Source organism: Symphodus melops (genome assembly GCF_947650265.1).
Source record: "Symphodus melops genome assembly, chromosome: 8".
In the NCBI taxonomy this organism is placed as follows: domain Eukaryota; kingdom Metazoa; phylum Chordata; class Actinopteri; order Labriformes; family Labridae; genus Symphodus; species Symphodus melops.
This window is the reverse complement of record NC_136698.1, coordinates 17,633,689-17,660,428: the sequence shown is the minus strand read 5'-3', so window position 1 is coordinate 17,660,428 and position 26,740 is coordinate 17,633,689. Positions and strand designations below refer to the sequence as shown.

Genomic DNA, 26,740 nt, shown 5'->3' with positions numbered 1-26,740 from the left:
TGGGGGATTTTCTACATCATTAACTCTGATGAGCAGCCATTCTACCCTCCCTCCCCTCATCCTCTCCACTCTTACTCCCTCCCTCTCTCACTCACTCCCACACTTTTCTCCTGCTTAATCTCTTGTTAAATGTTTTTCTTTTTCCTTTCTCCCACTTCGACTTCCTCACATTCGTCTGTTCCTCTTTTCCTAAGGAAGTTGATTTTTTTTTCTCTCTCTCCAGACATTCAGTGTGAAGATTGTTTGGAAACACTGTGGGATGTGATCTCATTGACACAAGTCAACATGTGAAAGTAGTGAAAGGGTTGAAATCCCTCTAGTTGAATGCACACCAGCACCGTGAAACTACATGACTCGCCTACGCTCTCCTTTAATCACTCTGCATCTGTACACATCAGCATGAGCCCAATCTAACCCTCTCCCCTCAAACAATTTAGTCAGAGCTAAATACAGTAAGTGTGCGTCTTGAGGTTTGAACTCGTGTATTTCTTTGCTTTTGTTTCTTAACATCAAGTTCTGTCATCATAACTGCTCACACTTGTGCCATGCAATCAACTAACCAGTTTATGCTTCACATGTATATCCATCAAATTACAGACTAAAAAATTACAAACTGCTCTCTAAAGTCCCTACAATGCAGTATAATAATTTTTTAATAGTGCATCAATAATAATAAATACATTCAAAATGGTTGGGCGCTGAGATGTGAAATGACCCATATGCCTGCATTTTGTTAACAATAACACATCTTCTCTCAAAAAGTATAAAGTAAATGGGGGGGGAAAAAAATCACAAATAGTGTTTCAACTAATTTCACACATGAATTTAAGAAACACTCCAGGTTTGAATTTTTATTTAGAAAATAATCATAATCGCAGAATAAATCGTGTTTATTCTGCTAAATATAAATGTTTTGTATCCACATGATAAAAAAAGGTATTTGAGGATTGAATTGTATTTAAATTAGTGTCTTGATCTGTAAAGATGAACAAGCCTTTTTTTCGAAAACCAGGAATTTAGCTATGGATGTAATGCTCGTCATGAGAGGCATACACCAATTGAAGTGTAATGCTGTAACTTATAACTTCTGTGTAGGATGTAGGACATTACTCTGTTTTATCCACTGGCCTTCCCATATGTCCCCTGTACTTGGGTCCATGCAGGCCTCCATCTGTCTAGGAAAGTGATTCACACACTGAGGAGGCCAGCTCGCACAGCGGCACAGATCCCTCTGAGAACATGTGTTGCAGCGGCTGAGCTGCCTGCCTGCCTCTCTGCCTGGGGGCAATTAGGGAGCCAGGCCTTGTGGTCAGAGGCCCCCCTGGAAAGCCCTGATTGATTGGAGTCTCATCTTCCTAACAGGCTGGCACCCTGCCACCAAACCATGGAACAGCAGAGAGGATCGGGAGGGGTAAAAAAAAAAAAAAAAAAAAAAACTAGAGAAAGAAAGAGCCCTTATACGACAAAGAGAGACAGGGCACTAGTGTTACAGGAAAAGAAAGAAAAATGTCTGCCCATGTATGTCAGATGATAACGATTATACTGTAGTAATCTTGGATTGCTCTTTAGACTTAGTGGGGTAAGAAAAAAAGCTGACTGTGTGGGAATGAGTGCACAGGTCAACATGAAAGCACTGCACAGAGAAAGTGGGAAACATATTCTATCAAACTATATTTATTTTTAGTAGATCTTGATCTTTTTTTTCCAGAACACGGACATCAATGATCCAAAAAAAAGTAACGCAAAAAAGAAAAAAATCACTACAGCACAGATATAACTACAACACATAAGAAGCGAAACAGCCATTCAAGAAATAAAAACAAAACACTGTAAATTTTCACATTAAAAAAAACAACTTAAACTGTTAAACTTCTAGTGTGTATGTCCGTTATCTAACCTTTGGCTTTTTCTTGGTCCCAAATCACATGTACGGTATTTAATATCCTAAAGAAGCTCTGAACTTGAACGATAATTCTCATATGAGGTTCTGGCATTGTCCACAATAGAGAGGCTAAACATCACTAATCAACAACTTTACAAAACACGATGACACATGACGAGCAGCAGATATAACACTGTGTTTCTAACCCTGTGAGCAGTATAACTATAACTTTTAATTAAACCAGAAATGATTTTATACTTGTGTTGCTGCTGTTGTTCTTCTTCAGTATGGACGCATGATTTACTGTTGACACAACTTTCACATCGTATTTAGGTGATATATCATAGCATACAAAAGGGCTGTTAAGGGGACAATTAGCAGTTGATAAAAGAAGATATAAAAATAAAAGTAGTTCTAAAATTGCACTTTACATCAAGGACTTTCTCGCCCTCTTTTTACAGTCAAAAAAAGTTAGACAGTTTTTCTTCCTGTTCATTGTTTGTATGTGAGATGTAATCTGTATGCTTTTATCTGAAACATCTCCAAACCAAATACAAATGTATCCAGCTGTACTGCCATTATTGAACACACCATGGTTTAGTTTAAAAAACAATCAGAGCTTGACTCTATAACAGATGGTTAAAGACCGATACTGTGTCACTAAACATTGGAACAGCTAAAACCCATGTTTCTCCTCCATTGATTGACACAAAAAAAAACTTCAATGACAAAATGGTTACAAGGGCCTATTTAGTGCAGACTGCACTTTAGTGCAGTGCCCCTACCCCCCAAACCCCCTTCAGTTTCAAACAAAGAGGATACACTTGGATCAATTGTGCCGAACAAAGACTAAACTATGTGGGGTGACGCATCACACAGGGCTCTTTCTGCTGCCCTGCACGTACACGCAGTCACCCAACAGTGAGCTGCCAACAGGTCTTCTCCTCCAACAGCCACTCAAGCAAAAAGAGGGTTACTCTGCTCAGCCCATCTTTCTTTCTGTCTTTTATCCTTCCTTCCTTCCTTCCTTCTTTCTTTCTTTCTCCATCCTCCTTTAAAGCATCTCGGCACAAATCAGATAATTGTGCATCATAATTGTGCAGAATAATTTTTGGTTTATTCTCAGCTGTGGGCCATTTCGAAGGTGCCATCATATCTCTGATCTATTCTACAGCCTCTCATTATCAAAACATGTTTCTTCCAATGACATCAGGCCTCTGCTGTCTTCAACTTCCAGTTAAACAATTTATCTCAGCAAAACAGCAGCCAGTAAGTTTGTTAATCATAGTGTAGTTGGGAGATTAGTTGAGCGTGATGACACGGCTTATATAAAACAACAGATTAACACAATATGCAGTCAGAGACATTGTAATGTATCTGTATGCCTTCATTAAAGAAAAGCTGCTTTCACATTAAAAGGAGACTTGACTCTCAAGTTGGACCCAGCTGACCCATGAAAATGCGACAATTGGATTAATTAGTAAAAACACAAACTGAGTGGGAAAGAAAACAGAGAGGAGAAGTGAAAATGGACTGCTTAATAGCAGGTGTTTTGTCTAACTTGATTATCAGATGTTGACAGAAATGACAGAAAAGCGATGGGAAATGTAAGAATCCCCAGAAAAAGGCGCTTTTCTGGTTTGCTCATCTTAAAAGAGGAACATATAAACATCTGGACGCCTTTGTCACAAGTCAAATTGTGAATATTGATCAACATCTTAACATTCTTCGACTGTGATTTGCTTCAAAAATTTGGCAGATCAGAAAAGAAACATACTGACCCTGTGGTGGAATTTGTCATTTAAGCAATGGTCACTTAGAAGACATTTACTTATACAGCAACCCAGGTAGGACTAAACACCTACAGACAGAGGGGACAACAAACCACTGGCTTAAATTCAACAGTTTAACAAGGCTGTAGAGTTCAGTCTGCTATTAGTCCTTGAGATGAGAAAAAAAAATAGAAAGTCCAAAGAAAGTCCTCAGTTTCCCAGTTCCATTAGTCCATGTGCTTTCTTTGTGGGTAACAGAAATGTCACTGTCATTTTCCAGCATTTTAGTGAAGTGTTACCCTGAACAGTTAAAACGACCTCAAGTTTCTCTTTTCCAGTGTCATCCACATCTTTGTTAAACATGCTTTATTTGTTTCGTCACATAGGTTGCCAGGTCTTGTCCATAGACTGGATGTGTTCCTTGGCCTTCATTCTGAGTGCAGCGATACTCGAGCTGCGCTGATCCACGTCCTCCAGTGGATATTTGTCAGGGTATGGAGCAGGACATTGGTATGGTGGAGGAGCCATACTCTGCATTCCCTGACCCATAGAAGGGTGAGGATGTGAGTGAGGGTGAGGGTGAGGATGAGGAGGATGAGGGCTGGAGTTGAGGAAGCTGTGGCTGGAGTAGCTCGGCTGAAGGCCTTGAGACGGACCCATGAAGCCCGGGATGCTGTGGACAGGTGTAGCGCTGGACAGGGGAGAGGACAGCCAGGGGTCCAGAGGGAGGGGGTTAGTCATCGGGCCCATGCTGGTGTGTACAGGTGCAGAGCGGTTAAAGGAGAGCATAGGCGAGTCATGTAGTTTCATGGTGCTAGCGTCCATTTTTTCCTGCCGACGCCATTTAGCTCTGCGGTTTTGGAACCAGACCTGTGGGACATAATCATGAAATCACCTGAATACAAGCAACAATTATGCATTATCCACTTTTTTAGATTTGTTTTGTTTATTTACTTGAAAGGACAGTGGATAAAGCTCGTAAGGGGAATGGCATGATCGGGCGGACTTGAACCTGGGCTGTTCGCTCAAAGTACTATGGCCTCTGTACATGAGGCATGACCTCACCACTTGGCCGCCTGCACCCCGTTATCAACGTTTGGATACATCTTATTTTAATTGTATATATGCATGCAAGGATTCCCTTGAGTGTTGACTATTGACCGTGCTGACTTCAGAAAAAAAGACCAAAAACCTTGATTGAAGTATCGCATTCACAGTCTTACCCTGCAGGTACAGTGTGCTTATCCTCATGCTTACAGCACAATCTAAAACTTTTTTGAGAGTCTGACCTTGAATCTTGTTATTATTCATCATTCAACTGTAAAAGATGTCTGAATTGAACAATAGACTCACATCATTTGATGAAAGTTCCCTCTTTAAATCACACTTAAATTAAAAACCAATGAACTTCCACTTACATAGCAAACTTTAAATCATTGATGACAGCCACAGCGTGCTCCACAAATTTACTAAAAGTGGCTGTGGTGCTAACATTGAGTTGTACAAATCATTGATTGGTTTTGAGCTTTACTTCAACATCCAACAGCTAAACTGTACAATTTTATACAGAATCAGTTTTATTGGGCAGGTATGTTTAACACACAAGGAATTTAACTTTGGTTAAACTGTGTTCTCAAACGTAAACATTGAATAATAATAATTAACTAAAAAGTAATTAAAGACTAATAAGTACTCGACTAAACTTGGTCTGTTTGTCTCTAAATTAAAAAATATTCAATCCAAAAACTGCACCTTTATTTTCTCATAGCGCTATTTGACATTGTCTCTGTGTGTTTTTACAGTCAAGAACACAAACCGTACTCTTGTAACTGTCAAGTTCAATCTCCTGACCTGTGCACTGACAAGCCAAAGGCTTAGAGATCCTCTGTTTTGCTACACAGGGCTTGAGCATTTAGAAAAACAACAGTTGAACTCTTAACTCACCTTGTAATGTGGTGTCTGAGTATACAACTGAGCTAAAACATCAAGCTTTTCTTTTCTTTTTTAAAGTTTTTTTGGGGGGGGGATTTTTGCCTTTATTGGATAAGACAGCTGAAGAAAGATGTAGAGAGAGAAGAGAGTGAGGGGGTGACAGCAAAGGGCCATGTTACAGTAGGATTCATACCCACAGCTGCTGTAAACAGGACTATAGCCTCAGCACATGGGGTGTGCTACCGGCTCCCCCTAACACTTCTAACAAGAAAACTTGTTTTTCTGGAATCATGACTCATGTTGTGGCTCCTCCTACCTGAACTCGGACTTCTGGGAGGTTGACCTTCATGGCGAGCTCCTCCCTGCTGTACACGTCCGGGTAGTGGGATTTCTCAAAGGCACGCTCCAGCTCATGCAGCTGGTAGGTGGTGAAGGTGGTGCGGTTGCGTCTGTGCTTCTTCTTGGGCTGATCGTCTTTGCATGACTCTGGTGACTTGCCTTCATCGCTCTCCACACTTTTCCTCAGATCGCTCAGCTCCTCGTCACACTTGTTCGTGAAAAGCCCTGAATCTGTTCACAACACACGAGAGAAATGAGTCAGGATTGAACATTTACTTCACACAACATTTTTTTTATACTTTTTCTTTTTCATTAGACATTGCATATTAGAACAACATAAACAACAGATTATAAGAAAGACCCAAGCAGAAGGGGAGTTCAAATGAAGAATGCAGTTCGCTCTTTCCAGTAGAGCAGACATTAGTTTGACACCTGCAACAATAGGCTACTGTAGGTCAGTGAAGCAAGCAATCCCCTGAACTTTCTATGATGCTCAAAAACATTCCTAATCGGATTTAAGGAAATTGTTTCCATTGTTTATCTTCTCCAAATTTAAAGTGCCCACAAAAAGATGCATACATTGTTCCAACAGTATGACTCATAAAAGCACTTTCCGATTGTCTTATTGACAGTCAACTGAATTTGCTACACATCGCTCTATTTTTTATTATCATATGTCTATTTCTGAGAGAGTAAACACAAAACATTAACATGTCGGCATCCCATCAACATCAACATCAATACCACTGACAAGACTTCTACTGCAACTGTCTCACAATTAACTATGTCCCTCCAGACTTGAGCTGAGTAGATATACAGCAGATAATCAAATAAGCAAAGTCCAAAGATCAATGAGATCAGTTGCTCCTGTGAAGCAGCTTCTCTAAAAGAGTTGTCTGCCAGGAGCAGACCTCGATCAGCCTCCTTACATAATCTTTCAGGTTGTTTGGGATTTCTCTCCTCGGCTGCTTTATTCTCCATGTCACTGAAGATCCATCACTTAAAGCGTTCAGGTTTTCTCATTATGTTTGATTCATGTTATTATTAAATTATCTAATTAAACCTGCAACAGTGTCAAGCTTTTAAAAGGATGATATCTTGACCAAACATTTTAAAATATTTCCGGCCCCGTTAACTGTTCCAGTCAAAGCATAAACAGTACAAAAATGTAACTGTGAGCTTGTGTCTGTGACGGAGATGTGTCAATGGAGATAAAGGGAGGAGGTCATTCAACTGACAAACGGGAGCTGAAGCAGAGGCAGCGCAGTTTTTTTAGGGGTTCATTTATCCACCTCTCATTAAGCAGCTATGACAAAGGCCAGGCTCGGACAAAGGCAGAGGTCAGGTCTGGTTCAGTGACCAGCTCTGGGCCTGTCAGACCATCACAGCCGCTGGTCTGAAGGCTACCCACTGTTTATCAGCCGACAGAACGTCTCAGCACAGAGAGGGGAGGGGGGGGGGGGTTTGACTGACACTAAACACAGAAAAAATGCTCATTCAGGAAGAAACATGGGCTGACTTCACAGGATACTTACACACAAAAGAATGATGTCATTAGTGTTGATGTACGTTAATCAAAGGAAACTAATGCACCCCCCCCCCCCTCCCCAGCATCTGAGTTTGAATTGGAGGTATATCCATCTTGTTTTCATGGAAATGTCATTTTTTTGTCTTTCTGACACAAAACAAAATCATCAACCACCTGCCTGATCCTGCATGTGAAAAATAGCTTTAGATTAAACGGGATGAATTTGACTCTGAGACAGGGACAATGACAATAACACCCGAATGAACTACTGTAAAATCTAATCTGCACAGAAGAGAAGATTAGGGGAATTCCACAAGGGGATGGGATTGGGTTTGGGGACATAAAGCCCCTACACCATCTTGTTCTGTGATTTATCTCTCAATCTCAGCCCACTCTGTTAATGCAAGAGGCTCTACATGGCAACCGTGTGCAACATGAACTGTACAGAAATGCTGCACTGAAACTGGTACTTGTCTTGAAAAACAAAGGTTGTCTGGTTTCATGACATTTTTTAAGCTCTACAATGTAGATAAATTATCATTATATTTAAAAGTTTCAATTGCAGCTATTTGCATGATTGTTTTTAAAGTTGACATCCATGTCCGAAACTTTTTAAAAGTTATGAGAGATGTTTAGCTTCTAAGTTTTTTATGAAATGAAAAGTTCAGTCTGGCTCTTGAACATGTTTCATTTTGATTATTAAACTTTCGTCAGTAGCCAGGTCACTTTAACTAATTTTGACAACAAGTAATGTTTATTGTTTATTGCGTTAAAGAGCATCCATATCCTGACTTCAGTGCAACAAAATCAACTCTTTCTTTTCTGATTCAAACAGGAAATTCTGAATCCAGGGCTCACTCTTAGGAGCAGTGTTGCTGCTGTAAAAAACACTAACCTTGAACATTTTGTGTGATTCATAAAACTTTATCATCAGGCAAGATCTGAACTGAAAAATACATAACCTAAAGAGAAAATGGATCCCTTACAGTAAGAGTGCTCAAAAGGGGGATACAGTTGAAAATGTTGCCAGGTCGGAAACCTGCATTCCAAGCTTCAGCAGTCAGACTCACCATGATACTGCTGCTGCTGCTCTGTGCCCCCATTTCTCAGAGAGGAAAGGTGCCCGCTGTATGTTGGGTGTGACTGGGGCTCCTGCTGCTTCCCAGGCTCTGCAAGGCCATCTATGTCCACTTTATGGGGCCGTGGGGCCCCGGCGGGGCTGAGCAGGGGGTCCTGGTCTTTGCTGAAACCTAGAATGACATCAATGCTGTGGACGCGGCCCCCCGCAGCAATGCCCCCACCTTTCCCCATTTCGTGGAAGTTGCTGGGTGAGAGGCAGCTGTCGTCCACCATGCTCATGGTATCCAGTGATAAATGCATTCGAGCGTCTGGGCACTGCGACCAGAAGGAAAAAAGGTTTAAGTGAAGGACTAAAGGTGCAGGACAGGTCAGAGATCACCTGGGGATCCTTGGATAACTGTCCCCATGTAGCTTTTTACATTTAAACCAGCTTATCCTCTGCAGACACTCAGAGAGTCCAGAGCTGAAAACACTTTTCCTTATTTTACAAATGATCAAAGCTAATAAGCCCCATTTTGTTAATTTAATATATGAATAATCAGCAAAAATTCTATTTGCATTCCATTTTCTCAGATTCTGTAAAAGGAAAAAAAAGATTCTTATTTCAGTCAAAACTCAACATGATAAGAATAAATGGTGCACAAACAGTGCTATTTGTTTTAGGACTTGTACAGTAGTTTATTATATATACAAACAGTTTATTAACAGGTTGCTTTACTTTTGGATAGAAGAAGTTCATGCTGCTCTACATTAATTGAGGTTTATGTATTGTTTATTAAAGTTACGCTGGCAAAGAAATTGAAAACCATATAAAAGGAGTCCCTCTGAAAGTGAAGTCTGCATCTACAGACGTGTAGAAGAGCAAATGTAAGGGACTCATTTTATGGGCTTTAGTTTTCTTATTTGGTGCAGTGATCACATCACTATCTTTTGGACCAACACATCTTAAGTTGCCAATTAGGTAATATAGTTAGGTTTAGTGTCACTAAAAAGTATGACAGCAATACAACAGTACAGTGTGTGAGCTCACCTTTTAGAAGTTATATGTTGAAATAATAAAGTTGCTGATGCCAGTGCTCCACCTGTTCCTTCAAACTTCACTCTTCCCAGCCCTGCATTGTGCTCCGCTCGCAGTCACTCAGCCGGCTCTGCTTTCCTCTCATCTCTCTAGAAGATGTCTCTATGTAGTAAAACAGTCCTGACAGAAAAAAAAACTCAAGAAACAGTCCAATAAAGTTCTTCTAAACCATGTAACCCTGTTGAAAAAGGAGGTTCAACAGTGCTGATCAGATGCCATGCACTCGTGCTCAGGGAGGACAGTGGAAGAAGAGAAAGATAGAGAGGGAGAGGTGGATTGAGCAGAGGGGGCGTAGGAGGTGAAACGAGGGGATTAGCAAAGGGTTATTAATTGGAATCCTTCCCCTTTAAGAGTGATTAGCAGCTGTTTTCTGCCCAAGTAATTGTTTTAAATGTCATTTCCATTCAGCTCCACAGGAGGAGGCCCATGCTAATGAAGCCCGGACAGGACTTTCTTTCATAAATGTATTGTTTTAAAGACAAAAGACAAGCTGAGAGTTTTCACTGAGCTCAGCGAGAAAACCACACTATGTGGAATTATAGATGAAAAAAACTTAGATGATTAGACAATGAGTCAAAACTATTAGCATAAGAAGTATTTACATATTACAAGTTGATACTTGTCTTGACACATTTGAATGAAAAAGCTTTTCAATCATAAATATTTAAACATATTTCACCTCAAAACCTTTTTTTAATTTAATTTACAAAAAAAAAAAATCCTCATATCTAATTTACCCTAAATATTTCTATTGATATGAGTTTTCTACATGTGATCTGTGTGGGTTCAATTTCCTTTCCTTGTTTTACAAATCATGCACAATTAAGTTATTTTGATTTTGAATGATATGTTATTCTACAAAAAGAAAATGTATAGGAAATGCTGCTTTGGTCTAATAACTACAGACTGTATAGAGACTTTCACCTGCTGATTTTTTTGGGATACTAAGTTTAAATAAACAATCCCAGGTTCGTCAGTGGTCATCGGTTAGAGCTAAACTGAAACAAACAAGGATTTCCTTGATGTTATTTTTCAGCTTAAATAAATAAAATGATGCATTAATACTATTTAATTGTCAGTATAACTCAGTTGAGTTTGCATGAAAGAGGTTATTTTTCACTAGCATTGAACTAAAGCAGGCTGATAAGTGGAGCTTTATTGTATCACATTTTTAAATGATTTGTGTTCTTGGAGGTCATTTCATACTGTTACTTATATTGTTGAACTTAAAAAAATTGGGCAGAGAAGCGCATGATGCAACAGAGCACATTAAGTTTGGTGGCTAGATGTAATGTCAGGTCTCAGCAATATTAAAAACACAAGTCAGAAAGATGTGAAAGATCACACTGTAGGAATGCATTGATACTTGATTTGCCTTTTGTTTATTAAGCTAGGTGGTGATGGTACAAACATTTTTTTTTAGGTTAATTATAAGTAAATGTCTATTAAAACAAACTCCTGAACAAAAACAAAATCCTGACTGTGCAATGACAACCAACATTCATCTTGTGGGTGTACACTCTTTGTGTCCCATCAGTGTTGCCTGTGCAGATCAGAGCTGAACTCAGCTTAGTGTCACAGAAATCTGCCACGACACCAAAGACGCTAAAGAGATTTCCTCTGACCTCACACATGTTAAGAAACATGTTATATCAGACTATGTACAGTATTTAGTCCAAGTATTTTGTTCCAGAGAGAATTTAAACAATAAATATATGTTTTTAATGTAAGAAAATCCATGATTCTAAAATAAAATAAATTCCTCCCCTTAATGTCCTGTCCAGCTTGACAGTTTCCATTACCCCCCAATAAAGCTTACACATCGATAGCTAAACACACCAGCCATGAATGTAAAAAAACAATGTGAAAAAGTTATGATTTTGAAAATTCATTTTTCAAGCAAACATTCATTAAAAGATGCAAAAGACATCTGGAAATGTTTAACCTGATTGAAAGGCACGATGAAACACGTTTGACACTATCTATTATCTACTATCACTATCTAATCTATAAACTCTAATCTAATCTATAAAAGAGCATATTAATTTAAAAACCAATACATCAAATGCCAAAAATATCTGATTTAACTGAGGCATTGGTTATCCAGATTCCCCTATTATGAACCACATGTTGCTCATTAACATATATTTCTTTAATTCCCATTAGAGCCACCACTGACTAAAAATGACTCTCAGTGTCAACAATTAAAGTTGGTTGAAGGGTCTCCATTATCCCTCAGGATCTTGTTAATTCATTTTTGTCCTTTGATTGTTTCTCTGATTCCCTAATTGAGCATAGATTTGTTAAACAGGGGCAGTGTGTTATCGAGCTTCTCAGTTTTATCAGATGACAATGTAAGTCCCTCTGATCCTATTAGAAGTAAACGCAGCTAACATGCACAGTGTCAGCTTACTGCGGGCGGTGGGGAGAGGGGGGAGGGAGAAAGGGGGAAGGGGAGAGGCATAGGAAGGGTGAGTTGGTGGTGTGACAGGAAAAGCAAATTCATGTGATTCTCTGTCATGCAAAATCACACACACTCACTCAAACACACTAATTATGCAGTGCTACATACCTGGGGCAGAATGTTGGACCTATACACAAGTATATAGCCCTTTACAAGAGTTGTACATCACAGTTACAGGAACTTGCTCATTTACTGTGTAAAACAGTAAAATAGAAGCAAAATAAATGGGAGGTTGGAGTAAACAACTAAGTCATACGTCTCAATGGTCTCCATCAGGTCAAAGTGAACCAAATGATTACATCTATAACATGCAAAACTGTACAAATTATTACAAAGCAATCCTAGAAAAAAAAACAAAGAAGTGTAATATGATATGAAAGAGCAAAATAAAACAGCAGTTTTTTAAGTGGCCACTTGAGGTTGGCTTTAAAAGTGAGATTCCACCCCTTATTAAAATTCTCAACTTACAGCAAAAATGATTATGATTACAGCCTGTCACAGAAAAATGTTTGGTCCCTATGTACACATTTTCAACTTATGGGAATGTCTAAATGAACAACCTGCATATAATGTGGGGCAGGGTTTGTACCAAAAAGATTTCTGATAAGTCTCAGTTCAGTGAATTCAGTCACTGAACTTAACCTTTTTCTATGGCTGTGTTTCTGTTGCCCTTTGTAGATGTTTTAATGTGAAAACTGCAAATGATGCAAATATCCATGAAATAGCTGATTTGAAACTGGCTGCTTCTTCCGTCAGTGAAAATGTAATATAATTGGATTTGTATGTCTGCTCCATCTAGCAGCTATGGGTAACACTTACAGCACTTAGGTCAATGTGAGGTGTTTTAAATGTGCTTTACAAATAAACTTGACACCACTTCACATTCCTTGTTTATTATACCTTAATTTAATTGGTGTCCGGCTAGTCTTTTTTTTTTTTTTTCACTTATGTTTGTAAATGCACAATATTGTTACTTCAAAGGAAAGCAACTACTATGAAAAGAAGATAATTCCTTGAGTAACACATGGTTAACACATTAGTCATTCATTTAGTTATCTTTGATTGCTTAGCATTTACTAATCAACCACTCATCAAAAGCCACTTTAGGCTACACAAAAAGGAACATGGGAACACCAAAATCTACCTTGAAAAGCTTAAATGATTTTGCAAGTTGGTCAATTGCTACTCGAGTCTGCTGCCATTGATAGTAACTAGACATGTTTCCCAATGGTTTGTTTACATACATAATCTCCCTCTTGGGGATTAATAAATTATTTAAAAACATTAGAATGTTCAATAACTGGATGATAGTGTTTTAGACATTTCAATGGCAATACCTCTTTAATAAAATCATAACCAAGAAACTGATGGTTTTTAAACTCAATTGGCGAGACTGTGACATGCATGCAATTTTTTAACATGTTCACCTTTATCATACTAATCAAAGAGCTAACATTCATGGAAAGGTGGTTACTAAGGCATGGCACATGACTTTTACAAGGATATCGGTGTGATCCTATACATTGAAGAGCACCACAAGGAAGAATTACCAAAATAATTTTGAACACCAATGCAGCACTCCATGCATCTGCTCAACAGTGATACCTACAGTCTACTCAAAGGCTTTATTACTGGTTCATGTTTTCATGAAGTGGTGAGTAAAATGACCATGAATAATTTTGAGTAAAAATCAATAGTTACAAGAAAACCCAGAACACAACGCATAATTCTGGATATAAGAGGTGATGAACCTGCTCTTGAGGATTATAGTAAGTCTAATACCTGTATTTGCGTAGAGAGCCAGCCTGCTGTTTTCCTCTTGGCCTCAGTCCTTTTGATGTGATCATGATCTACATCTACTTAAACCAAATTAACCACTTAACTCTTTAGCAACCAGTTTAGTTTGTTCCTACACACACTCTGCTGCACATTCATACATCATGTGCCATGTTGGCTGACATGGTTAAGGAGCTATTAAATGTGCTCTAAACTGATATGGTATTACCGTTGTTTAGATGCATGCTTTTAATTTTTGAGCTGCAACACCTCTTTGTTATCCCTGCACTTTAGTCCAGCAAATTATGAATGAATGTGTTAACTCAAATTGAATTAGAGGATAATATCCACACTATGTTTAAAAACCAACCTTGGACTGGATGATAGTCACCTCAACAGTTTCTCAATTGGTTTACGTTACATTGTTGCTTTGTGTGTAAAATAGCTTAGCAAAAGCTCAAGAGCTGATTTTTGTTGTGATGTTTACATCCACTAAGAAGGCCATTAAGGCAAACAGCATCAGTATTGTTCTTTAAAGGCAAAAAGCCTTAGACGTCTGAAGCCAGACTGAAGGCAAAAAAGCCCCAAAACAAGTACAGTATAAGGGTGGCTTCATTATCGAAGTATTAAAGAATCACATCTATTCATGTATACAGGACTTAAAGACTTCAGCCGAAGGGTTTGGAGATCTGTGCCACGGTTTATTATTCCTTCACACTCCAGGAATTCAAGTTAATACAGATTTGTACAATTAAAAATCTAGGAGGCTTTCCTGGATAGAGTAAAAAATACATTCTTACCAAACAGCATGACAACAACTGCTTTTATTTAGAGAATAACTCTTCCTCCATTAAGAACAGCAAATATTTGATCTTTTTTAACATGTGGTTCCCTTATAAAACATTGTGCATAAAATTGCAGCTCATCCCATTAGAGAAAAAAAAGATTGAACAAATGGAGAAGGACCTAGGCCTGCACTGTGTGAAAACAAGAGATGTAGGATCAAACCTCAATTTGGGGTCGGCCTCACAGGACAGAGACAAATACCAGGCTTACATAGACTTAACTCAAATGACATCTTTAATTTTGTGTTATGACGTGAAAGCAGCTAAAAAAACCAAGGGGTCATTTTGAACTGAATTTGTATTATTCTTATCAGAAAGATGAATCTTAAATTGTATTTAACTGAAAAGCGGCTGAAATTCACATGCGGTGATGCAAGTGGTTCAAGTAGTTTAATAAATAGACCATATTTGTGAAAATGTAAAACAATCATCCGCAGTCAAAACCGTCTTTCCCTTTAGAGAAGGAAATCAGAAAACATTGTGTACTTGCCAATACGCTAAAAGATCCCAAGAGGACACTGACTAATACAAAGTCTCTCCTATAATCTCAAATCCAAATACAGGGGGAAGAGAAAGTAGTAACATGCCGTGTTTCCGACAGAAATTACGTAACTATGAATGAATGAATCAAAATCTGCCCCAAGTTTGGTGACCAGTGAGGTGACAAAGTGTCAAAGGTGGTACGAAGGCTTTCTCTCTAGAGAGGACTAAATCAGTGAAACCAGATTCCTACTAAAGTTCATCTTTGATTTCAGTGCTGTGGCAGATTAAACAAACGGCCTGCACAGAACCTGCAAGTAATGAACTGCCAAATATTTTCTGCACACAAGCACACACTACTGCTCTAAGTATTTAAATTAATTCTTTGCTCTCTGTATACTCACAAAAAATGCAGTATTTTTCTTATTAAGCTGTGTCTCTGGCATAATGCTAAGCATTAATGCTGGATACAATCAGATTATCTGGACTGTGATTAAATTCAACAAAGACCTTTTTCTTTCCCTCAACATGTATGTTTGATGCTCCAGAGTGAATTAACTGCAGCAGGATGGTGGATATGGAACTGACTTAAAACACACTACACTGCCCATAATCGTTGTCATTTATAGTTTAGTTTGACCAGACAAATGCTTTTGGTTCACATGCACATACCTTTTAGTTTGATATATGCATATAGTATTGTATATATTTTCTTATTAATTTTAATTCTCCTTAAAACCTTTGCCTTGTGGCTGTATGCAGGATATTTACTCAACATGTAATTAGATTTCACAAACAGCCTCTGAACACTGTATAGCAAAACTCAGACCTGTTGTGACCAGAGCTGAGCTACAGATGGTTGTTCATGCTTTAGATTCATCAAGGCCTGATTATTGTAATTCTCTGTTTACATGTCTTAGTGCCACTTCTGTGAAACGCCTACAAGTGGTCCAGAATGCTGCTAAGCTGTTGACAGGATCATCCAGAAGGTCTCATGTGACACTTATCCATAAGTCTTGTCATTGAGAGTAAGTTTTAGAATTCAGTTTAAAATGTTTATTGTTGTATTTTCAGCCTTGCATGGTCAAGCTCCAGCTTACAGTACGTTACTGATGCCTACTAAAACCAGCATGTACTGGTTGTTCCTCGAACAAGGCTTAAAACCAAAGGAGACTGTGTCTTTGAGGTTGTGTTTCCTACATTTGTTAACGGTCTTCCCAAGAACTGAGAGCTTTGACCTCTGTGGACCCATCTGTTCAGACTTTCTTTTGTTTGAACTTTATGCATTTAATTTTAAGTGACTGTTTGTATTATCTCTCATTTGTTTGATTGTGAAGCACTTTGTCACATCTGCTCTTGAAAGGTGCTATATAAATAAACTATACTTACTTAGTGATGTATAGACTGGAGAAGACTCAGACCTGGGCCCATGGGAGTTTTGACAAGGTGCTGCAGTCTTCTTTTTAACTAGTATTTCAGATATTGAAATCAACAAATAAAGCTAATTTTAAATATACATGTGAAAGTAAGTGTGGCAGTTTCCCCCCCCCCCACCAATGCTTACAATGGATTCAGAATCCTAAAGAACTCCAAGTTTGACCCCTCATGAGCTACCACAGTCCTGAGGTTAACATTTTCAACTTTCCACCGATAAGGTTCTGGGTACCCCAACTTTAAGCAGCTCTCGCGGATTTTCTTACAGGCCTTGAATTTAAACCTTATGTGAATCTAAATGTGTTATAGAACACTTTTATGAACACATTGTAGAAAACCTGAAATCCCATTTAGTTGGTTCAGTATTGAATGATTCCGTAAATTCACTGTTTAGGGATATATAGTAATGTTGACTGCTTCCACTTTTAGCTTGTTAAAAAATCAGACTTAAAATTTTGGGCCAATAAATGAGTAGCTTTACTTACCACAACCAAGTTTTCTCATCATCCAGCTTACAGCATCAAGTTGTTAAAGGCAAATAAGAAAGACAATGTATAGGCCCATATAATGCCTCATGTGTAAGTGTCTCATGTATAACGCCAGGGTTGTTCAGTGTCTGTATCCGACAGTAGACCTTGACTTCTGATGGAACTTCCTTTTTTAGTTGTTGTGTTGACAACCTCTTTGGGTGTCCAGTGTTGATGTGTAACACCCATCAAGTAAAGTGCAAAGGGTGTGAGATTATGACACAACAATCGGGGAACAGATTGTATGAACGCATTGAAAAAAAGAAAAGGAGGAAACAAGTGTTCTGGTTGCCAACGTTAATGTTTCGTTAGCAAACTGCCGTCCACAATCCATCTCCCTCTGTCTTTATGTTTATAAGAAAATCTTGTGGTGTGTTAAAATGTGTGTGAAGTTGCACTAGAGTCCATACTAAGATCAGCATCCCGATCCGGACCATATCCCCTCCCGACACACAGACCCCGTGTCGAGGCCGAGTTTTCCTGTCTCTTTTTCAAGTTTCTCTCTTAGTTTGTGAAAAGTGGGTCTCCTGCGCGGCTCCTGCTCCCAGCATATCTTCATCAGGGAGTATACACTGGGGGGGCAGTCCTCTGGAGCCTCCATGCGATAGCCCCCCTCCACCCTCTCCTTCACCTCGTGCAGGGACTAAATGAGTGGAAGGAGATGAAGGCCAGATCGGTGAGGAAGAAGAGGAAAGTGTGACATCAAAATCTGATTTTATTCCTTGGTACATTTACACATGCAAGGAATTTGTCTCTGTGTATTAGTGCAAAAACAGTTAACTAGAGAAATAAAGCCAAAATAGCAAGAACTTAAGTAAAATAAAATGTAAGCAGCAATTACAAATATATAAAATAGAATTTAAAAATGTCAAATACAAAGAATAATAAATAACACAAAAGGTGCAATAGAGTGCATGTAAGAACATACATTTCCCCCCTCCCCTCTTTTGTATACAGAGGGGAGGGGGGACAGCGGGTGTGTATTGTAACTAATGTCTTGTGTCCTGCCTGTCTGTATACTGCTACTGGATGCCTTGAATTTCCCTCGGGATCAATAAAGTATCTAGCTATCTATCTATCATTTAAAGTCCAGTGAGGGTTAATGTAACACGTAAAAGAAACAATTTCAGCCTTCATATTACTGTGATGTTTTCTGACTGTGGGGCTGAAGAGAGAGCGGGGACATTATTCATGAGGCTGACAGCTGAGGGGAAGAAAGGGTTCTTGTGGCGAGAGGTTTTGGTCCTGATGGACCACACAGCGTCTTACCAGAGGGGAGAGTCTCAAACAGTCAGTGTGCAGGGTGAGAGAGGTCGGCCATGATCTTACCTTTGACATTATGTTGTTGTACAAACTGACTGACAGTGAATACTGATGAGTTAAATACTAAAAATAAATCTCAGTTAGTGTGTTGAATTAGAATAAATAAAACTTAGCTTGCATAATTTAAAAGTTGACCTGATGTGGAAGGACAATCTAGACTTCATGGCGATCTCCATGTGATATACAACATGCTCTTCTTCCAGCAGGATAAATAGAATTGAACTTTGGCTGTCTGTTCGCTCACTCTGCCAGCGGATAACTTAATAGGCCAACATAAATTAGACTGCGTATGTGTTAAACAGGCTGTAATTAGGAGGTAATCATCTGCATTAAATGGATGCCACCTGATGAAAGGTGCAAAAGACGAATGCAGACCTTGAGTGCGGGGCTAATTGTCCGTTCGATTAATGCTGCCTGATCCTTCTGTCCTCACCGAACCATCAGCCAAGACACAAATCACCTCAGCTGAGATGACCTGCTGCTACATCTAGATCTGTGTTTAAGTAGCCTAGTTTCCACTCTTTAGACAGTGTCGCTGTCATAGTGTCAACATGATCCTGCTTGTTTGTGACGTCAAACTCTGTTACGACATACACCTACCTGATCTGACTTGGACATGTACGGTCCCTTCCTCCCACAAAGTAGATTAATTAATTACTTACAACAATAAGTTAAATTCTATTCTTCCTATCACGATGTACATGAACAGTGGAGTTCTTCTTAGCTCCTCCTGTCTGCTAAACCTCTATCCGCACTGATTTACTCCCGATGTCAGTGACCTCATTGGTTTCCTGCTCAGACACGCTAAGTCCTTTGAGATGATGACCTACTGGGGAATCTGACCACCGGGCCCTGCAGCTCTCCACCCTACCACTCACCAGAGACACAGATCTTGACATGACATTGAAAAGAAACTTTGTAACCAGCTTGAAACTCTTGCCCGTCTCTTTCAGAAGAGTCAGGAAGTTGGATTAGAAGATGAATTTAGGGGGGGCGCCGATAGCGCAGCGGCAGCGTGCGCGCGCGTACCATGTTGCGAGGCTTTGCTCCTCGCGCGGGCGGCCCGGGTTCGCGTCCGGCCTGTGGCCTCTTTCCCGCATGTCTCTCCCCACTCTCTCCCCCCTTCCGACTCTATCCACTGTCCTCTGACTCTATCAATAAAGGCAAAAAGGCCAAAAATAAATCTTTAAAAAAAAAAAAAGAAGATGAATTTAGGCGAGTCCATGAAACTAAATTGTCAAGAAAGGGCAAGAAATAGTCTGTAACATAATGTATAACACCTCAACTTTAAAAGTAAAATTAAGAGGGGCTGGTAGACAAGCTGTTTCTAGTTTTTATACTGAGTCTTTAGCTTATTGTCCTCTGACTGTCGCTCCATATTTAACTAATAGACACTACAGAGTGAAATGTACGTTCTTATAATAACTCTTCTTTAGCCTAGCAATTGAGTTAAACCAATGACCTTTTTATAATAACTATTGACAAGAGAGCATATTTATCTATCAAAATGTCTAATTATTGATTCATCACACATTATATTGTAACGGAGATATCAGAAATGTATATAAAACCTAGTGATACAACCATACCAACACAAACACACACACACAAAGCAAATAATATTATCCCAATGTAATGCAGATGCCATACATACCATCTTTGGGTAAGGTTGACGACCATAAGAGAAGATCTCCCACATGAGAACACCATAGCTCCACACATCCGACTTTGTGGAGAATTTCTACATAACAGGAGCAAATGTAAAATTAAATATAGACATGTACATTTTTACATATATTTGCATACATTAGGAATGTTAACATGTATAGAAATGTATCATGCTTTACTAAAAGTACACGAGTTGACATGAGGTCAGAAGTTGTAAAAATGTAGAGTCTTCTATCCATATCAAACAAAGATGTAAATAATAAATGACAAAAGTAGTTATATTATGGATGAACATAGGGCACTAATCATTTTTATTTGATTGTCAGTTAAAGAGTACAGCAATAAAATCCCAATCCCAGGTAAAAGAAAAATATCAGAGCCGCTTTAAACTGACCTCTTTCTTCAGAGCTTCGGGGGCGGTCCATTTGACGGGCAGTTTGACGTTATCCGACTCCTTCAAGTTCAACTTTGTCAAGCCAAAGTCACTGACCTTGGCCACGCTGTCGTCAGAGACCAACACGTTACGAGCTGCTAAGTCTCTGTGCACCAACTTCTTTGATTCCAGGTAGCCCATCCCCTCACACACATCGCTGGTGACATGCACAGGTGACAGACCAACAAGGTTGAGATTTACTTTGGACTATAAACTGTTCAACACACAGCAACTGTGTTTGAAGTTTAAACTCACAGAGCAAAGTGAAGAAGCTGATCCAAGCTCACGACTGAACGTCCTCTCGTCCTCAGAAAGTTAACAAGGTTTCCCTGAAACAAAGAATAAAATACGTTTGAGTGAGCTTCTATTCAAAGATGTTTCAGTTAGATTAAGGGGAACATAACACTAACAACAAACCAAGAGTAACTTTTTCATGCTGCAGCATATTTGTGAATGTGCTAATCTACCCTGCAACTGTTATTTTGTGCTTCACGCCACCCTTAAGTTGTAATATACAACAACAGGGAAGCAGAAATCACAATAAGCTTCTGGCATCTTGCCTAATGTCATTAACCAGGAGAGGAAGGAAGACTCTAATTCTTGCAAGCTGCACCGCCATCGTTAGCATACCACTGCATCGTTAGATTCTTGCAGCATAGAACAGCCTTGTATTAAATTTGGCAAAGTAGTCACAAAGGCTTTGTTAGAAAACAATACAAGTTTAAGGTCAGGCATTTACATATGAGAGATAAAAAAAGAAAATTAAATATACTTATATTTACATGCTGATAAATGAACACACAAATAAATGAACACCTGCAGTGCGACCATTGACCTACTTTTTCTGAGGTTGCACATTTAACTTGGTCAACCAGCGAGGACACAACATTAGAAATCTGCATTGAGATACTTGTTTCGCTAACTATTTGCTACTTCTGATTAATGATGAAACATAATGAGATGCCTGAGTCCTTGTTGCTGGTTGTTATTAAAACAGTGATGAAAACGTCGCCTCCTGTACCTTAGTCATGAGCTCTGTGACAATGTGAAGCCCTTTGTGGAGGATGACGCCCAACAATCGCACCAGGTTTTTATGCTGCAGCTTCCTGGAAGAAGTAAAACTTTATTTTAAAACAAACTGACAGCAGAAATAAACAGCTGAACAGCTAATTACAAATGATAGGAACACTTTCAAACAGAGGGAGTCCATTGTTTCTATTGATTGAACTCACTAAAAGCTGTTTTGTTTGTTTATTTTGAAACAATGAACACATGAATTGAGGAAATCGTGGCCTCACGTCATGACTGTTGTTTCCTGCAGGAAGGCCTGAGCTGTGACATCACATTTAATAGTCTTCACTGCCACCCTCTGGCCCATGTACTCTCCTTCATACACAGCTGAGGATGAGAGTCACATGTCAGGATGAAGTCTTATTGAATTTCCCTCGGGATCAATAAAGTATCTATCTATCTATCTATCTATCTTATTAATGCTACTGTGTGACTGGATAACAATATTGAGACGGTAAAAAAAGAAACAAAGCTGTCATTGCCCAGAGCTACATGAGATTAACCCACCAATGATGGATAGATAAAATATACATAATTGATAGTTAACAGTAGTAACAATAAAAGTTCATTTAACCTTACAATCAAACTTTATCTGACTTTTTCCAAGAAATTAGTGAGAATACAATATCATCAGAATTTTTATTTTACTTTATTGCCTACCTACTTCCTCAGTATTAACTTTTTTCTTTACAAATGTTTCCTTACCCCATTAACAATCTTAGGGGAAAACTTTCCATGTTCAATTGTGAATTTCTAAGCCAATAGTCAAAAAGAAAACCTCTGCAAGAGCCAGGCTGTAAAGTAAGAATTAGCCTGCTGTATGTTACTATCTTTTCAGTGGGCACAATGCTATGTGAATGTATTTTCAGTTCGACTGATACTGTACAAAAAGAAAATAGAAAATAAGAAGAGTGTCTCACCACCAAACTCCCCTTCTCCGATATGTTCTCCCAGTGTAAGCTTTGAAATGTCCAGCAGCCATCCAGCTGGAGAGAGACACGAGCACTAGAGTAAACCTGACACACACCGTTTCACACTTGAATGTATCTTTGACATCACACTTACTTTTAGACAGCTCCACCTCGGCCGACTTGGTCCCATGTTTCTGTTTGGGCTTCAGAAGAGTTGTAGCAATGGAACCTTTGTTCTTTGAGTAGAACTGCAAAAAAAAACACAAGTGTACCTAACCACACTACCATACACAAAATGCAAACACCCTCAAATGCAAACACACGCAGCTCAAGATGTCTCACTAACAGAAGTGTTAAAAGCACAAAGCATACTGGGCATATAACACTAATATGCAACATTTCTAACACACACATCAGACACATCAGAGTCTGTGTTTTCAGTCAGCTGTCTGCCATCAGTCAGACAGAGCATTTATACCCTAGTATTCATCTATAACTGCCTCTGTTTCCTCTCCGGGGTTAGTCCAGTGCTCAGACTCAGGCCCTCAGCCATCTGTGTTTCGCTGATAAGATGTTTCTGAACAACAGCAGGCCATACCATGAAGTCTATCCTCCTTGCCCAAAACAGGAAAGCTTTAAATATATCTCTCACATACCAAACCACACACAGGCTGAAAATACATACACCACAAACAGGCTGTACTTCATGTGTTTTCCTGTTTCTGCTTTGTAGAGCCATAAATAAGTATTGAAACTGAGCAATCATATGTCCTATTGCTGCAGCTGAAGGCTGCCTGATTACAGATGATGAGGTACAATCATTCACATCATGTCACGTTGGCCATGGCTCATCATGAGTAAATAATTGCATGTGAGTGAGGGAGTTTTGTTTTGCCTGAACAGGTCTCTGTGACTGTGTTGGACATGAAGCATTCAAACAAGTGTGAAGTTTCAAAGCTCCAAAAAACTCTTTCTCTTAAAGGGCTATTTTTCACAGAAATGTCCATCTCAAAATCATGATGACTTATGAATAATACACATTCGTACAGGTGTCGTTCATGCGTAAGGGTTTTTTTTGGAGAGACACAGAAACAGAAGCCACAATCTCTTTTACAAGAATGAATGGTCCCAGAAAGGGTCCTATGTACTGTTGTGATCCTCTGACTTTTTCTCCAACACCACCATCAGATTTAAATAAACCACAGCACAGAGACTATCCTACTTAAAGTAGTGAATAATATCAGAATGATTATAGATTAAAAATGTATCTTAGACTGGTTCAGCTCTTATCATTTTAACAAACAGCTTTGCACACAAGCACAGTCTCGGTGCTTGTGTGTCAGAGACTCGTGATTTTAATATGGTATCCCTCTAGAAGCATTTTTGGACCTATTTGATTTTCATTATCCATGCTTCCACTCTGAAACACCACACAATGTCAAATAGCATGTGTATTCCAATGTTAAATTAGACATTTCTGTGTCCCCCTATGACCCCAATGCACTTCAATCTCTTATGGCTAGTCTCTGTGGTATAAATGTATGGATGAGCAAGAACTTTTTAAAACTTAATAAGGACAAAACTGTACATTTTACAGTAGGAGCTAGAGCAGCCAGAGAGAAATTTCAAACACAGCTAATGGGTTTATCAAGCAAATTAAAAGACACATAGCAAACTCTAGAGAGATACTGATTTAAATGCAAGTTATCATTTAAACAAAGTCAAAGGTATATTTTTTCCTCTCAGAAATATTGCAAAATTCAAAAGTAAACCTTTTGAAGGCATGCATACAAGTTCCACATCTTCTGATATCTGATATCGTCAAAGTTTGTGCAATTAGTTTAAATCATGTGTAAGTTAAAAGAAACCTTATATTTTCTTTAACATATGATTATTTGTTCAAATGTCATTTGCATTGAACACTGTTAACTGATTGGCTCTCATTTAAAGATACCAAAAAGCCAAGATATCAGTGTAAGGACTGGGGAAGTTGGATCAGTGCAGTGATCATTGGTGCCACAATCTGAAGCATTTTGTTCACTAAATAATTTGTCTTTCATACTTCAGGTGTTGCAGGACTTTTGCCTTTTTTCTGTCATTGCAACTGGAACACTAATATGCGAGAAAAGAGAGTCTAGTATTTGTGAATCTGACTTGAGCAGGAGCTTCTTACCTCTATCATGTCGATGAGGTTGTAGAAGTACTGCGTGTTGTCGATGGTCAGCTTGTTGTCCTTGTAGATCACCCGGTAGTGGACAACCTTTTCAGAGACACTCAAACACAGGACGTAGTCGCCTGGATGGCGGATGGACTCTCGAACGAGGAACAGACCATCCTCAGCTGGCTGCAGCTTACACACCGCGTCTGGACCTGAGATCTTCCCGTGAAACCAGCTGTTGAATTAAAGTAGGCTGTATTGATGAACACTAGTCAGAACAATTATACAGATAATTGTTTACATAGGAAAGAGATGGAAACATGAGTCATTTTAAACAACAGAAAAAAAAGGAAGGGGATAAAGTACTTGTGACAATGTTTGTCTGTAGGTCACACATCAGCCCACATTGTCTGGTCACAAGACTTTTCTTATTTTTAGAGTGACCACAGTAACAGCTAAAAATAAAAACTAGTGAGGCTTATCATCACACTAACATTTCTACTTGTGAAAACGGGTGCATCCGACTGATGAGGGAAGAAGAACAATGGTACTTGGTCAAGTTTCAAGGTCAATGAAAAAAGTGTCAAATACAGAAGGGACATACGGCATGAGGCTAAGGTTGGGATCCACCTGTAGAGCCTCTCTTTCGCGCACATTGGCAGAATTGATCAGTCCCTCCTCTCCTGTGCTGTTGTGTTTGACCATGTAACATCCCTTCTTCTAGGAGAGAGAAATCATAATCATGTGTCATATGATGGAAAAAATACTTTGCAGCATGAAGATTCTCATCAAAACTGTGTGTCGCTTCTTTCATGCATGACAGTACCGTGCTGGTGTCAACTATAGTGAGGATGTCTCCTTTGTGGTACGCTAGCTCTCCAGGTTTTGGTTTTCTGTGGTCTCCTTTAGCGACACACTGAGTACCAGCAGCCCAGCTCATCTGCAGCAGTATACAGGACAATAATAAGACAACACTTTAACATGAAATGGTGGCACTGGGCTAAAACAACACATCATTTGAATTAAAAACAAATTGACATGTACTGCATTTTAGTGTTGTTACGGAACTTCCCAGTATCTAATACAAGTTTTGTCTTCAACATCCATGAGGGAAATGCCTTAAAACGTGATATCAGACAGCCAATACACCTGTCCAATACCCTAAAGAAGCCCAGCAAATATCCACGGACAAAGGGAAAAAAATCAGCAGAAAATAACACAAATTCTGGTGCCAGCAGAAAGTGGGATGTTTAGCTTTCAGTGTTTACCACCAGTATTACATTCATGTTTCTTAACTGTAGAGTCAGAGGGGACAGAAAATACTGGTAGGCTAAACATTGTTTTTGTTACAGACTAAATAAAAAAGTAACACAATTAGTAATGATAGAAAAATACCAACATGGGACATTATGTCTTCTAGTTCATTCAATTTTGTTATATTTCGCGTTTTTGTAATCGTTTGGATCAAAGATAATTGGACGTGATTAAGCTCCTTGTATTGATGCATTTTTAAAGCACTAACTATTGTAGTCGCACACAGCTGCAGTGAGTCACATACCTCTGCCATGAGGAGGGCTGGGCGGTGGGATGATTCTGTTTCAGAAAATGTCAATGGACAATGTCAAATAGCTGCTCACCACAGCACAGTAGATCTTCACACACGAATGCCTTAAAGAGTTGCAGCTGTCGAGGAAAAACAAGGATGGTTAAAACACAGGCGCCAAATGATGCTTGTGTGCATGGCTGCTCCTGTCGCATTAATCAAAAGTAAATAGCAGAGGCAGACACCTTGTGCTGTCTGCCTTCTTCTCCACATAAATGTTTCAGTACCTGCGGATTCTGTGGACAGATGTGGACAGCCGAGAAAGAAAAAAAACCCCTACGACTTCTATGACTCAGACCTTCAGCAGCTTCCACGTCTTCATATCTCTCCGCTGTGACACTTCTGTCTCCATAATCATTAAAAAAACGAAGAAGAAAAAAGAAGGAAAAGGAACCGATATTGGAGTTTTTATTCGCTCAGTCCTGCTCTGCAGCTC

At 39.1% G+C, this 26,740-nt stretch overlaps 2 protein-coding genes across 3 annotated transcripts; both read right to left on the bottom strand.

The window, feature by feature from the left end:
- Positions 1 to 1,616: 1,616 nt before the first annotated feature.
- On the bottom strand, positions 1,617 to 9,817 carry rx1 (retinal homeobox gene 1). Its single transcript, XM_079350134.1, has 4 exons — positions 9,564 to 9,817; positions 8,524 to 8,848; positions 5,903 to 6,156; positions 1,617 to 4,524 (listed from the first exon to the last, which is right to left on the bottom strand). Exons 2-4 carry the CDS (start codon positions 8,831 to 8,833, stop codon positions 4,033 to 4,035), a joined length of 1,056 nt encoding a protein of 351 aa, XP_079206260.1. The 5' UTR covers positions 8,834 to 8,848; positions 9,564 to 9,817; the 3' UTR covers positions 1,617 to 4,032.
- Positions 9,818 to 16,722: 6,905 nt separating this feature from the next.
- On the bottom strand, positions 16,723 to 26,400 carry matk (megakaryocyte-associated tyrosine kinase). 2 transcript variants are annotated; one of them, XM_079350472.1, is made up of 12 exons: positions 26,260 to 26,400; positions 25,528 to 25,641; positions 25,306 to 25,418; positions 24,717 to 24,936; positions 22,698 to 22,791; positions 22,553 to 22,618; positions 21,860 to 21,959; positions 21,583 to 21,667; positions 20,817 to 20,890; positions 20,523 to 20,718; positions 20,115 to 20,201; positions 16,723 to 17,780 (listed from the first exon to the last, which is right to left on the bottom strand). In XM_079350472.1, exons 1-12 carry the CDS (start codon positions 26,266 to 26,268, stop codon positions 17,553 to 17,555), a joined length of 1,386 nt encoding a protein of 461 aa, XP_079206598.1. In that variant the 5' UTR covers positions 26,269 to 26,400; the 3' UTR covers positions 16,723 to 17,552. The 2 variants fall into 2 exon arrangements, with proteins under 2 accessions (XP_079206598.1, XP_079206597.1); XM_079350471.1 differs by having other exon boundaries at positions 25,306 to 25,421; positions 26,260 to 26,398.
- Between the last annotated feature and the right edge of the window lie 340 nt (positions 26,401 to 26,740).

Excerpts from the sequence above, each read along its gene's own strand:
- rx1 (XM_079350134.1), bottom strand. The coding sequence starts at position 8,833 with ATGCATTTATCACTGGATACCATGAGCATGGTGGACGACAGCTGCCTC. Across the intron at positions 6,157-8,523 it reads GCAGCAGCAGCAGTATCATG|ATTCAGGGCTTTTCACGAAC; the intron begins GTGAGTCTGACT and ends TGTTGTGAACAG. Across the intron at positions 4,525-5,902 it reads TCCCAGAAGTCCGAGTTCAG|GTCTGGTTCCAAAACCGCAG; the intron begins GTAGGAGGAGCC and ends TATGTCCCACAG.
- matk (XM_079350471.1), bottom strand. Across the intron at positions 21,960-22,552 it reads CGGAGAAGGGGAGTTTGGTG|CTGTGTATGAAGGAGAGTAC; the intron begins GTGAGACACTCT and ends TCTCATCCTCAG. Across the intron at positions 21,668-21,859 it reads CAGGAAACAACAGTCATGAC|GAAGCTGCAGCATAAAAACC; the intron begins GTGAGGCCACGA and ends TACTTCTTCCAG.